The sequence below is a fragment of the Dipodomys spectabilis genome, unplaced genomic scaffold (assembly GCF_019054845.1).
Source record: "Dipodomys spectabilis isolate Male_0828 unplaced genomic scaffold, ASM1905484v1 ptg000266l, whole genome shotgun sequence".
In the NCBI taxonomy this organism is placed as follows: domain Eukaryota; kingdom Metazoa; phylum Chordata; class Mammalia; order Rodentia; family Heteromyidae; genus Dipodomys; species Dipodomys spectabilis.
In genome coordinates, this window is record NW_024870943.1 from 4295976 (window position 1) to 4312554 (window position 16579).

At 42.0% G+C, this 16579-nt stretch overlaps 1 protein-coding gene across 1 annotated transcript; it reads right to left on the minus strand.

The window, feature by feature from the left end:
• Positions 1–14007: 14007 nt before the first annotated feature.
• LOC122125656 (vomeronasal type-1 receptor 4-like) lies at positions 14008–16279 on the minus strand. The gene is made up of 2 exons (XM_042700199.1): positions 15624–16279; positions 14008–14161 (listed from the first exon to the last, which is right to left on the minus strand). Exons 1-2 carry the CDS (start codon positions 16277–16279, stop codon positions 14008–14010), a joined length of 810 nt encoding a protein of 269 aa, XP_042556133.1.
• Between the last annotated feature and the right edge of the window lie 300 nt (positions 16280–16579).

A 16579-nucleotide genomic window follows, 5' to 3' on the forward strand; every position in this document is an offset into this window, starting at 1 on the left:
TTAGTATCCCATTTTTCCTGACCAACTCTGTAAGAACATTGTTCAACCCATTCTCCTGAGCAATCTCCTGCACAACAAAGATTCACTCTGGCCCCCTTTGCTGCTGCACGGAAGTATTCTCACCATTTCTGGCCAGAAGCAACAGACAAATTGTTGAGCATGACAACTCTGTGTGTTGCCCTCCTCAGCATCCTTTGTGCCTTCCAGAGACAGTTTAACTTTTATGAATTAGAATTCTTAGGAATTGTGATATTGGCTATAGTACACAAATGTTCATCATATTCTCATATTGTAATATGTGTTATCTTTCCTATGTAATCAGGATCTTTCCAGATTGTCTTTTTCTATGTGTGTTGGTCGTGGGGCTTGATTCTGGGTCTGAGCATGGTCCCTGAAAAATTTTCCTCAAGACCAGTACTCTATGACTTGAGCCACAGCTCTGTGTCTGGCTTTTTGGTGCATAATTGGAGATCAGTGTCTTATGGACTTTCTTGCCCAGGCTGGCTTTGAACTGTCATCCTCAGATCTCAGTTTCCTGAGTAGTTAGGATTACAGGCATAAAACACACACACCAAAATTACCTTTTAACAAGTGCTTGCCTTTTCTCTTTTGCTATCTCTAAACTTTTTATGTTCTTTAGCATGACCTCTAGAACTTTCTAGTGAAGTTTGTTATTTTATATTTTCCCTTCTTATTGGACAGAAGAGCAGTGTGAAGTGAGAGTATTAAATGCAGCTCCCTCACAAAGAACTGAATTGGGCTGCGTATTTCCCATAAGACTCTCTGTTCTGATTCTCATTCCATGACCCACTGGGAAATTTAAGGACTCATGTTACTAGGACCAACCATTGTGATGCATTATTTTACACAAAGTCTTTAGTAATTAGCAGAAATAACAGGGGAAAAAAAGGAAAGATGGAAATGATATAAATAAATCTGATCAAGGCAGTTCATACACTTGACCAAAGTGCTGTGAGAAACTGAACACCCAGCCTTTCTTAAATGTCATCTTTCACCCAGTCAGTATAAATTCCATTTATTCTCTCTCAGACACTGATGAATCCAATCCACTGCTCTGAGAAGCCACAAGGGTGCAAAGTTGTTTCAGCTGAACAAGATTTCCCAACACAATTATTGTGCTTTACAAATGGAATGAAAACTGCCCCAGAAAAATGATACCTCCACACTCTTGAAACATAAAAATCTGCTGTAAAAACTTGCTAATATGAAGATGCACTATGAAATTTCTGCCACAGAAATCAAAGAGATGATTCAGACACAAAGATCAAGAGAACAATGTCAGAAAGGAGCCCCAACATTACAGACTGGGTCCTGGGATGAGGACAAGGAGAGCAGACAGCCCTTATGGGAGAAAACACAGAACAAGTCAGCTCCTTGTGAACAAGCCCACGTTTCACACAGCCACCACTCAGTGTCCAATAGGATGGGGAAACGTTCACCATTAAAGTAGTAGCTGGCAAAATAATTTAGGATGGGAATTTTAGAGATAGCAATAGAGAAAATGCAAGCCCTTGTGGAAAGAAGATTTTGTGCCTCACCTGCTACTCAGGTGGCTGATATCTGAGGATCCTAGTCTAAGCCAGCTCAAGCAAAAAAGTTTGTGAGATTTGTGTCTCCACAGAATTACCAAAGGCTGGAAGCGGAGGTAGTGCTCGCATGGTACAGTGTTAGCTTTGAGCAAAAGTTATTTAGTGACAGTGTCATTGCCCCAGGACTGGCACATAATCACACACACATACACACACACACACACACACACACACACATATGATATTGTAAGTCTGCCCCCCAAAAGAAAGATCCCGCCCCCCCCAAAAAAATTCCGCCCCCCCAAAAAGAAAGAAAGATAGAAAATGAACTAGAACTGTGTTAAGTGTTAACTTATCACTGGAAGATTCTATCTTTAAGGAGAAATGAGATTGCTGGGCGCCAGTGGTTCACGCCTGTCTTCCTAGCTACTCAGGAGGCTGAGATCTGAAGATCGTCGTGCAAAGCCATCTCCGGCAGGAAATCCGTGAGACTCTTATCTCCAATAAAACACCAGAAAACCGGAAGTGGTGCTGTGGCTCAAGTCCCTCAAGCTGAAGAGCTGAGGGACAGTGCCCAGGCCTAGAGTTCAAGTCCCATGACTGATTAAAAAAAAAAGAGACAGAGACAGAAATGAAATTAACATGCGTTTGTAGGAAACCTGTGTGTGTGTGTGTATGTGTGTGTTTCTTAAGGCTTCAACTCAGGGCCTGGGTGCTGTCTCTGAGTATTTGTGCTCAAAGCTGGTCCACTACCACTTGAGCAACAGTTCCAATTCTGGCTTTTTGGTGGCTTGTTGGCTATAAGCCTGCATAGGCTGCCTTTGAACCTTGATTTTTAGATCTCAGAAACCTGAATATCTAGGATGACTAGTGTGAGCCCCTGGCATGGGTCTGATGATTATGATATCAGCTTGGAGAGCAGTTTCAGTGAGATTGTTATAATCACTGTTACTCAGAGTGTTTGTTTTTGTGCATAGAAAAGCTTCCAATAATATATATTTAGCTTGTTTCCTGCTGTTTGCCATTAGACTTCATGTAGCACAAAAGCGTCATTCAACTGGAGTTTTTCATGTTTTATATACAGAATAATCGCATCTGCAAATAGGATTAATTTCTCTTTTTTTAAATTTGTTATTGTAAAGATACTATACAGTGAGTTACAGTTACATGAGCAAGGTAATGAGTACACTTCCTATTGAGCATTGTTATCCCTCCATTGTTTTCCCTCTACCATCCCTTTCCTCCCTACCTTCGCCTGAAGTTTTTTTTTTTTTTTTTTTTTTTTAAAATTGTGAACATACTGTACAGAGGGGTTACAATTAGATGGGCAAGACAATGAGTACATTTCCTATCAAGCATTGTAGCCTCCTCCTTTGTTTACACTTCACATCCCTTCCCAGCCTCCCCCTGCTCCCCACCCTATCCCCCCCTCACCAAAGTTGTCAATTTTTTTTCAACATGACAACTTGTATTTCTCATTGCTGCAATGGGTCCACCTTTATCCTTATTTAAACTACTTGTTTTTCCCATTCCCCTCCACAAATTATACCGACATCAAATACAGTGAAAGCCGGGGTTATACTGTGGGGCAGGGACATACAAAGCAACAAAGAAATAATCTTATAAATGCGTTAGAAACAAATGAATGAAAAAAAACATTTAAATACATATCTTAGGGTTCATTTTCCTAACATCACCTTATCTGACCTTTTCTGCTTGACTCATACATATACTAGATATTGTAAATAAGGGAAACCATGGGATCTATGTTTCTTTGGGCTTGGCTTACTTCACTTAAAATAATTTTTTCCAAGTGTTTCCATTTCCTAACAAATGGGGCAATGTCATTCTTTCTGATTGAGGCATAGAATTCAATTGTTTATATATACCACATTTTCTTGATCTATTCATCTACTGAGGGGCATCTGGGTTGGTTCCATATCTTAGCTATGGTAAATAATGCTGCAATAAACATAGTTGTGCTGGTAGCTTTAGTGTGGTCTTGTTTGTAAACATTTGGGTAAATGCCCAAAAGTGGGATTGCTGGGTCATAGGGGAGCTCTATGTGGAGTCTTTTAAGGAACCTCCATACTACTTTCTAAAGTGGTTGAACAAGTTTACACTCCCACCCACAATGAAGTAAGGTTCCCTTCTGTCCACATCCCCTCCAGCATCTGTTGTTATTAGAGTTCTTGATTTTTGCCATTCTAACTGGAGTGAGGTTGTATCTTAATGTTGTTTTGATTTTCATTTCTTTTATGGCTAGGGAGGTTGAGCATTTCTTCATGTGTCTATTGGCCATCCTTCTTTCTTCTTCAGAGAAATTTCTGTTTAAGTCTTTAGCTCACTTACTTATAAGCTGATTCAAAACTTTGGCAAAGTAGTATGGTATAAATTTAACCCCCAAAAATCAATGGCTTTTCTGTTTGCCAAATAATGAGGAAAGTGTGGCTGAAATTAGGAAAGCATCTCCATTTGTAATAGCTCCACAAAAAGTAAAATACCTAGGAATTAACTTAATGAAAGAAGTGAAAGACCTCTATGATGAAAACTTTAAAATCTTGAAAAAGGAAATCCAAACAGAACTTAGAAAACGGCAAATCCTCCCATGCTCCTGGATTGGAAAGATGAACATCGTGAAAATGGCAATACTTCCCAAGGCTATCTACAAATTCAATGCGATACCCATCAAAATTCCAACCACATTCTTCATGGAAATAGAAGAGGCAATCCAAAAATTCATATGGAACAATAAAAGACCCCGAATAGCAAAAACGCTCCTCAACGGAAAGAACGCTGCTAGAGGAATAGCAATACCAAATTTCAAACTCTACTATAAAGCTATAGTAATCAAAGCAGCTTGGTACTGGCACAAGAACAGACCTCAGGACCAATGGAATAGAATTGAAAACCCAGAAATGAACCTACATACCTATAGCCATCTAATCTTCGATAAGGGAACTAAAAAAATAGAATGGAAGAAAGACAGCCTCTTCAGTAAATGGTGCTGGCAAAATTGGTTAACTACTTGTAGAAAACTAAAGCTAGATCCTTATATATCACCCTGCACCAGAATCAACTCCAAATGGATCAATGACCTTGGAGTCAAAGCAGACACTCTGAAAACATTACAGGATGGAATAGGAGAAACTGTAGGTCTCCTTGGCGTAGGCTGAAATTTTCTTAATAGAGACTCGGAAACACAACAAATCAAAGAAAGGTTGGACAAATGGGAAAAGGACATAGCTAGCAAGATCAATAGAAAGCCTACGGATTGGGAGAAGATCTTCACTAGCCATACAATGGATAAGGGTCTCATATCTAAATATATTTAAAAATAGTGATTAAGTGATTACATAATTTCACAAATTTCACAGTATTGTGGAATAATGATGCTTATTTAAAGTCACAAGTTCATTCTAACTTTCCTGGAGCAAATTGTCTATCACAGTCTATAACATATAATGGTGTACACATATATACCATACATGTGATCAGCAACATGGGGACATTTAGTAGTGGTTCGACCAGATGAGTGGGAATTCTTTGTTTCTTAAGTCCTGTTAATTTTGTTGTACCACCTAACATTTTGGATTTAGCATCCATTTATCAGGGAGACCATGTACCTTTTGTCTCTTTGCTCTTGGCTTACCTAGCTCAACATGATTCCTTCTAGCTCCATCCATTTCCCTGCAAATGCCATTATTTTGTCATTTCTAATAGCTGCATAATATTCCATTGTGTATAGATACCACGATTTTTGGATCCATTCATCTGTGGTGGGGCATCTGAGTTGTTTCCATATCCTAGCTATTGTGAACAGTCCTGCAATAAACATGGAGGTGCATGTGTCCTTGTATATTGGTTCATGTTGTTCAGGGTAGATGCCTAGAAGTGGTATGACTGGGTCATAAGGGAGGTCAATCTTTAGCTTTCTAAGGACCCTCCAGACTGCTTTCCAAAGTGGTTGTATAAGTGTACATTCCCACCAGCAGTGTAATAGGGTTCCTCTTTCTCCACATCCCCTCCAGCATTTGTCGTTGGCTGATTTGTGGATGTGGGACATTCTGACTGGGGTAAGGTGGTATCTCAGGGTTGTCTTTATTTGCATTTCCTTCACCACCAGGGATGATGAACATTTCCTCATGTGTTTCATTGCCATTTTTATTTCTTCATCTGAGAAGTCCCTCTTTAGTTCCCTTGCCCATTTAGTAATTGGTTTGTTAGGTTTGGGAGGGATTATTTTCTTGAGTTCCCTGTATATACTGGATGTTAACCCCTTGTCTGATATATTGCTGATAAATATTTTTTCCCAATTAGTTAGTTGTCTTTCTAGCTTGGTTGCGATAGATTTAGCTGTGCAGAAGCTTTTTATTTTAAGGTAGTCCCATTTGTCGAGTCTCTCTCCAAGATGTTTGTGACCCTGGGATTCTGTTCAGAAAGTTCCTTCCTGTGCCTATTAGTTCAAGTGTCTCTCCTACTCTGTCCTGCAGTAGTTTCAGAGATTCAGGTTTAATGTTAAGGTCTTTAATCCATTTTGAGTTGATGTTGGTGCATGGTGATAGGCTGGGGTCCACTTTTAGTTTTCTGCATGTGGCTGCCCAGTTTTCCCAGCACCAGCGGTTGAAGAGGCTGTGTTTCTTCCATTGTATGTCTTTGGCTCCTTTGTCGAATATCAGCTGGCTGTAGGCCTGTGGATTTATTTCTGGATCTTCTATTCTGTTCCATTGTTCTTTGGGTCTGTTTTTGTGCCGTACCATACTGTCTTTGTTATTATAGCTCTGTAGTAGAGTTTGAAGTTCGGCGTGGATATCCCTCCCATGTTGTCTTTATTCCCTAGAATTGTTTTGGCTATTCTAGGTCTTTTATTGTTCCATATGAGTTTTTGGACTGTTTTCTGTATTTCAGTGATGTATGTCATTGGGATTTTTATTAAAATTGCATTGAATTTGTATATTAGTTTTGGAAGTATTACCATCTTTACTATATTAAGTCGGCCTATCCAAGAGCATGGGAGGTCTTTCCATTTCCTAGTGTCTTCTGCAATTTCTTTCTTTAACTTTTTATAGTTTTCATTAAATAGTTCTTTTACATCTTTGGTTAGGTTAATTCCTAAATATTTTATTTTTTGGGAGGTTATTGTGAATGGGGTTGCTCTCTTTATTTCCCTCTCTTCTTGTACATTGTCAGTGTACAGGAAGGCAACTGATTTTTGTGGGTTCATTTTGTATCCTGGTACTTTGCTGAAGTGATTTATGATTTCTAAGCATTTGGGGATGGAGTTTTTGGGATTGTGAATGTATAGTATCATGTCGTCTGCAAAAAGGGATAGTTTAACTTCTTCTTTCCCTATGTGGATGCCTTTAATGTTTTTTTCTTGCCTTCTTGCCCTGGCTAAGGGTTCCAGGACTATATTGAAGAGGAGTGGAGATAGTGGGCATCCTTGCCTTGTTCCTGATTTTAAAATAATTGGTTGTAGCTTGTCCCCATTAAGTATAATACTGGCTATTGGTCTGTCATAAATGGCTTTTATTGTTTTAAGAAACGTTCCTTCTATTCCTATTTTCTCCAGAGCTTTCAGCATGAATGAATGTTGAATTTTATCAAAGGCCTTTTCTGCATCTGTAGCGATGATCATGTGATTCTTGACCTTGGCTCTGTTGATGTGTTGGACTACATTTATTGACTTACGTATGTTAAACCATCCCTGCCTCTCTGGGATGAAGCCTACCTGGTCATAGTTTATGATTTTTTTTATGTGTTTCTGGATTCTGTTAGCTAGAATCTTGTTCAGGATCTTTGCATCTGTGTTCATCAAGGAAATTGGCCTGAAATTCTCCTTTTTGGTTGGGTCTTTGCCTGGTTTGGGGACGAGTGTGATATTGGTTTCGTAGAATGAGTTTGGGATAGCTCCCTCCTTCTTTGTTTCTCTGAAGAGCTTGAGGAGGATGGGTTTTAGTTATTCTTTAAAAGTCTTATAGAATTCTGCTGTGAATTCATCTGGGCCTGGGCTTTTTTTTGTTGGAAGACTTTTGATTGCCTCCTGTATCTAGTTATAGGATGTTGGCTTATTTAATTGGTTTACTTCTTCTTTACTCAGTTTGGGCAACTTGTATTTCTCTAAAAACGCATCCATTTCTGCCAGGTTTTCTTCCTTTAGAGAGTATAACTTTTGAAAGTAGTCCATTAGGATTGTTTGGATTTCTTGCGTACGTGTTGTGATTTTTCCCGTGGCATCTCTAATCCTGTTAATATGGGTTTCCTCTCTTCTTTTTTAAATTAATCTTGCCAACAGGCCATCAATTTTGTTTATTTTTTCAAAGAACCAGCTTTTTGTTTGGTTAATTTTGGCTATAAATTTCTGGTTTTCTAATTTGTTAACTCTGCTCTTAATTTGGTTATCTGGCTTTGTCTAGTAACTTTAGGTTCCACTTTTTCTTGTTTTTCTAGCTGTTTTAATTGCATAATGAGATTATTTTCTTGGTCTGTCTCCTTTCTCTTGATGTGGGCACTGAGGGCAATAAATTGGCCCCTGAGAACTGCTTTTGCTGTGTCCCACAAGTTTCTTTGTGAGGTGTTTTCACTTTCATTGAGTTGTAGGAAATATTTTATTTCTTCTCAGATCTCTTCTGTTACCCAAGCATTGTTAAGGAGTGTGCTGTTCAATTTCCATGTATTAGAGAACTTTCTGAGGTATGCTTTGTTATTGAGAACTAGCTTGATTCCACTGTGTTAAGATAAGATACAGGGGATTATGTCGATCCCTTTGTATTTGCTTAAGTTCCTTGCATGAACTATGATATGGTCTATTTTGGAGAAAGTTCCTTGAGCTGCTGAGAAGAATGTGTACTGTGTTGTTGTAGGGTGAAATACTGGGTAGATGTCAGTTAATTCCGCTTGAAGTATGGCCTCACTTAATTCGGTAGCTTCTTTGCCAATCCTCTGGTTGGTAGACCTGTCCTTTGGTGAGAGTGGTGTGTTAAAGTCTCCTAGTATTATGGTATTGGGATCTATTTTATTCTGTAAGTTTGAGAGTATTTGTTTAACAATCTGGGTGCACCAATATTTGGGGCATATAAGTTGATGATAGCAATATCCTCCTCTTGGATTGTTCCCTGTATTAATATGTAGTGTCTGTCCTTGTCTTTCTGTACTGATTTTAATGAAATGTTTATTTTGTCAGATATCAGGATAGCTACACCTGCTTTCTTACTGTGGGCATTTGATTGGTAGTTCCTTTTCCAACCCTTTACTATGAATTTGTTTGTATGTTTGGCTGAGAGGTGGGTCTCCTGAAGGCAACAGATGGATGGGTCATGTTTTCTGATCCAGCCTGTGGTTCTTTTTCCTTTGATTGGCAAATTAAGCCCATTAATATTAAGAAAAAGTGTAGAGAGATGCATTGTTGTCCCTGTCATTCCGTTTTCCTAAGTTTTTCTTCTTTCCTTTCCTCCTGTGCTTGCTCAGTTAGACTTTGATTAATGCCTGTCTGGGTGCAGGTCCCAGTTCCTGGTTGCTTTCTTCAGGTTGTATCCCCGGTCTTAGTATTCTTTGTAATGCTGCCTTAATGTTTATGTATTCATTTATTTTTTCTTTGCTATTAAAAATTTTCAGTTCTCCATCGAGTGTGAATGCTAGCTTTGCCAGGTATATCAGTCTGGGTTGGCAGTTATTGGCTCTCAGGGCTCATATGGTACTTTCCCATGCCTTTCTTGCATTCAGTGTTTGTGTGGAGAGATCTGCAGTGATTCTAATTTTTTTCCCATGGTAGTATAGCTCCTTCTTCATTTTTGCTGTGTGCAAGATTGTTTCCTTATTTTTCAGATCTATCATTTTTACTATAATGTGTCTAGAAGTGTTTCTCCTGGGCTCTTGCTTGTTGGGTGTTCTATATGCTTCTGTTATGTAGGTAAGATGTTCTTTTTTGAGGTGGGGAAAATTTTCACCGATTATCTTGTTGGATAGGTGTTGCATTTTCTTGCTCTGAAATTCCTCACCTTCGTCCACTCCAATTATACGAAGTTTAAATTTCTTGTCATTATCTGCTTGCTCTTGAATTTCCCTTTGGCCTAATTTGAGTGATTTTTCCATATCTGTCACTTTTTGGTCCAGTTGGTGTATTCTGTCTTCTGTATCTTACACTCTACATTCCATTTCGTTCACTCTGTTGACCATGGCTCCTATTGTGGTTTGCATGGAGGACATGGACTCCTTTATGGATTCGATGTTGGTTCTCAAAGTACTGATCTCACCTCTTAATGAGGTATGTACTGCCTCTAATTTGGCATTCATCTCATATCTTAGTGAGGTTTCTGCTGCCTCTATTTTTGCATGCATCTCTTGTTTGATATCCTGTATCTCCTTTGATAGCTCATCCTTGTGCTTTTTTTCAATTTCTGATCTATTTCTCGCTTTATTTCTTGAGTCTTGCTTTATTTCTCCAGCATCCCTTGGATGTGGCTTTTGTCTTCCATTCCTGCTTTGCTGCCACTCGGCCTCTCCCCTGCGTGGCTGTTGGCTATTGAGGATAGCTTGCTATCCTGGTTGATGATAAACCTTGTAAGTTTTCTCTGTGATTTTAGCATGGGGGGGTCGAGGATTATTGGAGACTAATCTGCAATTTTGTTTTGGTGTGTCTGTCTTTGCTTGGTTGCTAATTCTGTACTGGTAGAGAGAGTCTATGCCTGATCTGGGTTCTGTTGGAGGCCTACCTCCAGCTGATGGTCTGACCTACATAGGATTCTCGGCTGTCTGCTGTAGATTGCTGGCAATTCCTGCCTTTGGAAGCGTTGAGCAGTCTAGACTGATCGTATTTGTTCCTACGGGTGTTCTTGGCAAGATCGGATGCTCTGGATGCACTCTCCCAGATGCTGGAGTCTGATATGGGCTCCTGATGTTTTTTGTTTTTGTTTTTTAGGGGGGCCTGCTGTGGGCTTGAACTCTAGGTTTGTTTACTGTCCCTAAGCTCTTCAGCTCAAGGCTGGCACCCTACCATTTGAGCCACAGCACCACTTCTGACCCTTTCTGCTTATGTGAGGCTGAGGAATCAGATCCAGAGCCTCATGCACCTAAGACTATCACTCTACTGCTGAGTCACCTTACCAGCCTGAGCTCCTGCCTACTATCAGGTGTTGGCAACCTGTGTTGCCCAATTCCCAGCCTAGAGTATATGGGTCGGGTTTTGGTGGGGTTTGGGATTCTCTTGTCCTGAACCTCCAGGTCTTTTGTTGTCCTAGGCGTGCTTCCCAGGGGGTGCAGTTCCGTTTTTCTCCCCTCTGCTGAGGCGTATGCTCAGCTTTTGACTTCAGTTGGGAGGAGTTGGCTGTGTTGTTAAGGCGCTGGATCCCCTCGCCTGGTCCTGACCCCCACCTAGGGTGTGCCGGTTGGGCCTGTGCTGCTGTGTATACCACCTAGGTTATGCAGCCTGGGGTACACAGGTCAAATTTCTTCTACTGTTGGTTGTCTTGACCCAGGGCCCCTGTTCTAGGGGCGCTCTTGCTCTAGCCTGGCCAGCAGAGTGTGCTCCATGGGATGGTGGAGCTCTCAAACAGTTCCCAATTTAAGTGGGTCCTGTGGTCCGGGTGTTGGGGTAGGGAGTCTGGGTCAGGGTCTGGGATTCCCTCCAGCTCTTGTCTCCCTTGAGGGATACACTGTCCCCTGTGGGGTACTCACCCTGGAGCTAGTTGTTTCTGTGTGGTGTAGGTCGTCAGTTGTTGTTGCAATCCAAGTTCAGTTTGGGTGGTTGCGGGCTGGGCTGGGTGCTGGTGACTCTGTGTGATTCCCTCCTGTCTCTGCCTTTGTCAAAGCTGTAGGGTCCATAGTGTCCACACCGGGGGTGAGGGGCGGGGCTGGGCCTCCGTACAGGTTCTGAGTGCTGGGATTTGCACTCTCCGGATCAGCACCAGTTCCTTGTAGGTCTTTTGCTTTGCTGTTCTGTGGGCGTCCCGTGTAGCTCTGGGGGCTCCCGTCGTGGGGCCGAGTTCTGGGCTCAGTGGTTTCTCTGTGTCATAATCAGCGGGTCTGACAACGGTACCTCTGCGCTATCTGCGATACCAGCTTTTTTGCTATCTGCAGGCAGCTACCAGTGTTTCTGGGTCTCTGGCAGCCTCTGCTGGGCTGGCTGTCAGCGGCTGGGCAGCTTTGGCGGGATGGAGCCTCTCTGTTCGGATGGAGATTGAGGGGTTGGGGTAGGATCTTCGTGGAGACTCCCGGCTGGTAGGTTTCTCTGTTTGTGGTCATCAGTGGTCTGCAAACCGATACCTCAGGTGGCTTCTGCGCGGGTGATCTGCAAGCAGCCCTCTCTGTCTCTGGGACTCTGGTCGCCCCCGCCAGGCCGGCTGGCCACGGCTTGGTGTGCTGCCACACTGCCACTGAATATTGGGGGTGGGGTCTTTGCTCTTCTCTGTTCTGAAATCCTTTTTTCCTCTCTTTCTTTTTTTTTTATTTTCCACCTCCTGTTTTTCTCTGAGTGTTCGCCCTTTTGTTGGTGTCATCTCTTGGGGAGATTAAGCATTGGAACTCGAACTCTCTTTTTCGTTGGGGAGAGCTGTCGTGTTTCCCTACTGCCCCCTCACCATCTTGGTTCCCCCCGCCCTTCAATAAGGCTGATTTTATTCTAAGGATGCAAATAAGCTCAACACATATAAATAGTAAATATTAAGGTCCTGGGACGGACCAGCTCGGCTGGAGCACTGGGAACGACGGGACAGGGATCTTGGGATAGGTGGGCAAAGGAGTCGGCGATGTGACAAACAGACAGAGACTCAAAAGAGTTGCATCTGAGTGTATCTTTATTGAGGAGAATTAACATTTTTATACAGTGTGTGATTGTGACATAGATTCTTTGTTTATTTAAGCACGTAATCAATTTTTTTTAAAGGCAAAGCATTAATGAATTACATGAAAATTGATGACTATCCCACCAACTGTTTAAGCTAAGTGATGCAAAACAGGTCTAGCATATTGTTTAATAGAATACGTCATCTATTCAGTCTTATTTATGTTTAATAATTAACAAACCTAAGACAGGGCTGTACTTTTGCTCTTTTTAATTTTATTTTTATCCAACTAATTTCATCTTTTTAAGCTCCTGTATAAGGAAATGGTTCTTGGTTGGTTCAGGAAATATGTTACTAACTTTATATTTTGTGTGAAAACACCATCTATTCCTTATAACGTAAGTTGGAAGAAACTTAATCATAACTGTTGGGAGAATCTTTCTTTTTCTTTTATAATCAGAGGTCCCTTCTTTTTTAGAACTCTCCGAACTACTGGGATAAGTCTTTCTAACTTAGTTTAGTTCATTGATTTTGTCTGTTGGACATATCTGGAAATTTTAAGTCTCTATATTTACTATGCATGAGCTGCAAAACTGCCTGTGAAGTTGTAGGAGTTTCTGGAGGCAACGTCACATCAGATGATAGATTGATTGGGGCATCGCCCACATTTAATCTTTGGCCTTAGTCTTTATTACTTAGAGAAGCCGTTTCTATTGGACTGGAAAAATACAACATGCTCTGTTCGCGGATCAATAGAAAAATAGCCAAAACGAGAATAAAGGCAACGAATGTACAGCCAAGAAGAATATAGTAAGAATAAAGGTAGAGGCTATAAAGGTGCAGCCAAGTGTATGGGAAGCCTTGAACCAACACCTCCTTCCTGAGGGCATGCTTCCTTGAAGCTCTTTGTCCAACGTGATCTCTCACGCAGACTCCGCAGAAGGTGGCGTGACACCCACTGGTCACAGAAAGATGTCCACTCAGCTGGAAATTCCAGGAACCACTGGAAGTGCAGAAACTTAAGCATTTGACCTTGTTTCTCTGGCCAGAGACTATTCATTGAACTACAGTCCTTTATTCTGTTGTCGATTTCAAATCAGAAGCCATCTATCCACCACAGGCAGCTTTATGGAAGTGCTCCGCCCACCTGCGCCGGCCTCTCTTTGCTGAACCCAGCTAAGGACTCCTTGCAGACACATCTTCATGGCTGCTTTGCCTGCTGTGATCTCTGCTCCTTTCCAAACACTTGCTTCGGCAGCTTCCTCTCCATTGTGCCTCTCGGACTGGGTTCCCATGGTGGTTGGATACTGAGCTGCTTGTTAGAGGAGGAAACAAGGGTTGTTGTGTACAATGGCAGGCCTGAACTGGCGTGGAGGCAGGACAGACGCTCTCCCAGGTGGGACTTGTCAGGGGACAGGGCAGGCATCCTGCCACTGGGCCCTGGGTCACTGTGGTGAGCAGCAGTCACACTGGAACTTCTCTTTCTCAGAGAACAACGGGTTAAGTCTGACCAGATTGTCTTTTTTAGGGAATCCAGTTCTCCACCAACTCCTGGGGGATGCCTGGGGATTGAGTCTATGCCAGGTTCCACTCCTGTCCTGAACCTTTCATTCCAGAAGTTTCAACCAAGTGTATGTGGTGTGGCAAGGTCCAAAGTAAAATCGAGGACTAAAACACTATCAGGGTGCCAACTGTGTATAGAGATTGTGAACAGGAAGGATAACAGGGGGAGTAGACTTCAAACTAGGTTGAGTGTCCAGTGGAGGGATAGGGAACTTGTGGAGCAGCAGATGATGAGCAAAAGCATCAGATACCAAGTTCCAGTCCTGGTCTCTGACCAAAAAAATAGAATAGAATAAAATACCCAATGTCCAGTGGGCTCCAGGCTGAACAGCACCCCTTTTCCTCATGATACTTCTCCAGAAAGTACAGTGGTGATGGATGATGGGACCTGTAGGGACTTACTCTCTCCACGGATCTATCTTGGAAGGTTTCCTTTGTTGTCTAAATCAGAACACTGATCTCCATTGTGCCTTTGCCACACTGCTTGTCACAGAGTAGAGTCATGGAGATTACAATGGAAGAATATGTGTCATCGAGTATACACATCTCTGCATTGACTGCATCCTGATTGTCATTGGTTGCCTCCTGCCTCATCACTGGCTACAATTTTCTTTGTCATTGGCTGCAAGGTCCATTCTTTTTTCTTTTATGCCAGACCTGGGGCTTGAACTCAGGGCCTGGGCACTGTCCCTGGGCTTCTTTTGCTCAAGGCTAACACTCTTTCACTTGAGCTGTAGCACTACTTCTGGCTTTTCTTGTGATTAGTTGAAGTAAGGGTCTCACTAAGTTTTCTTCCCAGGGTGCCTGAGAACTGAGGTGCCTTCTGACTAGCTAGGATTATGGCCATGAGCCACCTGTGCCTGGCTCTGGCTATGTCCTTTGGCCACATGCTGTTTCTTCCGTGGCTAGATGTTACTCTTTCATTGGAGAACCAGCATTCTTAGAGTGATCTAATAGAATTCTTTATAACAAACAGCACAGATAGTAGGAAGAGAACACAAGGAAGAAATAGATTGTCTAGCAACTGTCTTATAAGAATAGAAAAGCTTTTAATTCTATAGTGTACAGAAAATGTATTTCATTTGTCCCATTAATAATCTGTTAAGCAACTAAGCAATATAACACTTTTGTGCAAAGACACAAAAGTACCTCAGCATTTAAGAATTACTGCATAGGGGCTGGGAAGGTGGCTCTGTGGTACAGCGCTTGCCTTGCATGCCTGAGGCTCTGGGTTAAAATTCAAAGCACCACATAAGCAAAGTGAAAATCCGGACGTGGCACTGTGGCTCAAGTGGTAGAGTGCTAGCCTTGAGCTGAAGACTGAGGGACAGCACCTAGGCCCAGAGTTCAGGCCCCACTACTGGACCCCAAAAAAAATTAAAAAAGAAAGAATTATAGCATCTCTGAACTGGAACAACACTTCACGTGTTCAAGATAATTTCTTCCTCAGATATATTTCTAGGAACTTAAGCACTTTGAAGAAAAGTTTTGGCTGTCCAATCAGCTGTTGAATGCTTTATGACAACCAGTACTTCCTATCATCGAGAGGGAGAGTGAATATTTAGAAAAAATTTTATTATTTTTCATTAAGAAAAAAGGACATACGGTTGGGTAGCATGATGACAAAATACAAATCAGCACATCCAGTGTTGGGATTTTCACTGGTGTGTAAAAGGAACAAAAAGTTGCGATGTTGTTGGAGCAATAGAAGAACACAAAACAGCTGACTAACAGTAAGATGGTGTGGGTGGCCTTGTTCTCAGGTGCCAACTGGGAAGCAAGCCTGGGACTGTGGAGGTGTCGGGCTCTCTTATGGTGTCGGTACAGGAAGGTCACCATATAGAAGCTGGTGGTGATCATGAGGAAAACAAACACGAGATCTCGAAATAATAAGATAGAGATGAAATACCATGATCTATTGTCTTCTATCTGCCGAGTCTCACAATATGCATTGGAAAACCCGGGACCAACCAAAGTGAAATTGCTTTTGGCTTTCATAGCTGTAATGACCGGGACATAGATGACCATATTGATGACCCAGAAGAAGAGGAAAGAAGGGAAAATCCACATGGAAGGCTTAGATTTAAGCCACACCAATTGAGCATGGCTGTTGCTGATGGTGATGGCCTGAAAAGCACTGAGGAGTGAGGTGGTACAGATGGACAGTCCCCGGGTGACTCTTAAGAAGTACACCACCACCTTGCAGCCCACATCGTTCAGAAATCGCTGGATTCCGAAGCATGCTATGATGTCTGGCAACATTGTGAAGGTGAGGTTCAGGATGTTGACCACAGTCAGGTGCATGAAAATGGCATCGATGGGCTTCTTCAGCTGACGTTGGAATAAAAACATGTACAGATAGAGCATGGAGAGCAGGGAGTTCCCCATGACACCAACACACAGCTGGGCTATGAGGAAAAGCCCCCATATTGATGCATCTGAGAACATTGCTAAGGTGTTTGGGATGTTTGATGTAGGGATAAACAGGGAGTCTATACAGGAGAGAAAATCAGTGCACTGGATTATGGATCCATTCCAAATTGAGCTTCACAAAGAATATGGAAGATCAAAGTCAGTTTCTGGCCTAGGGGTGGCCCTTCTGGAGTGGGATGCCAAAGACAAAAGATCTAGAGAATCTAGAGGACAGAAATGGTTGAGATAATAGAAAAGAAACCCTACTCACACCAT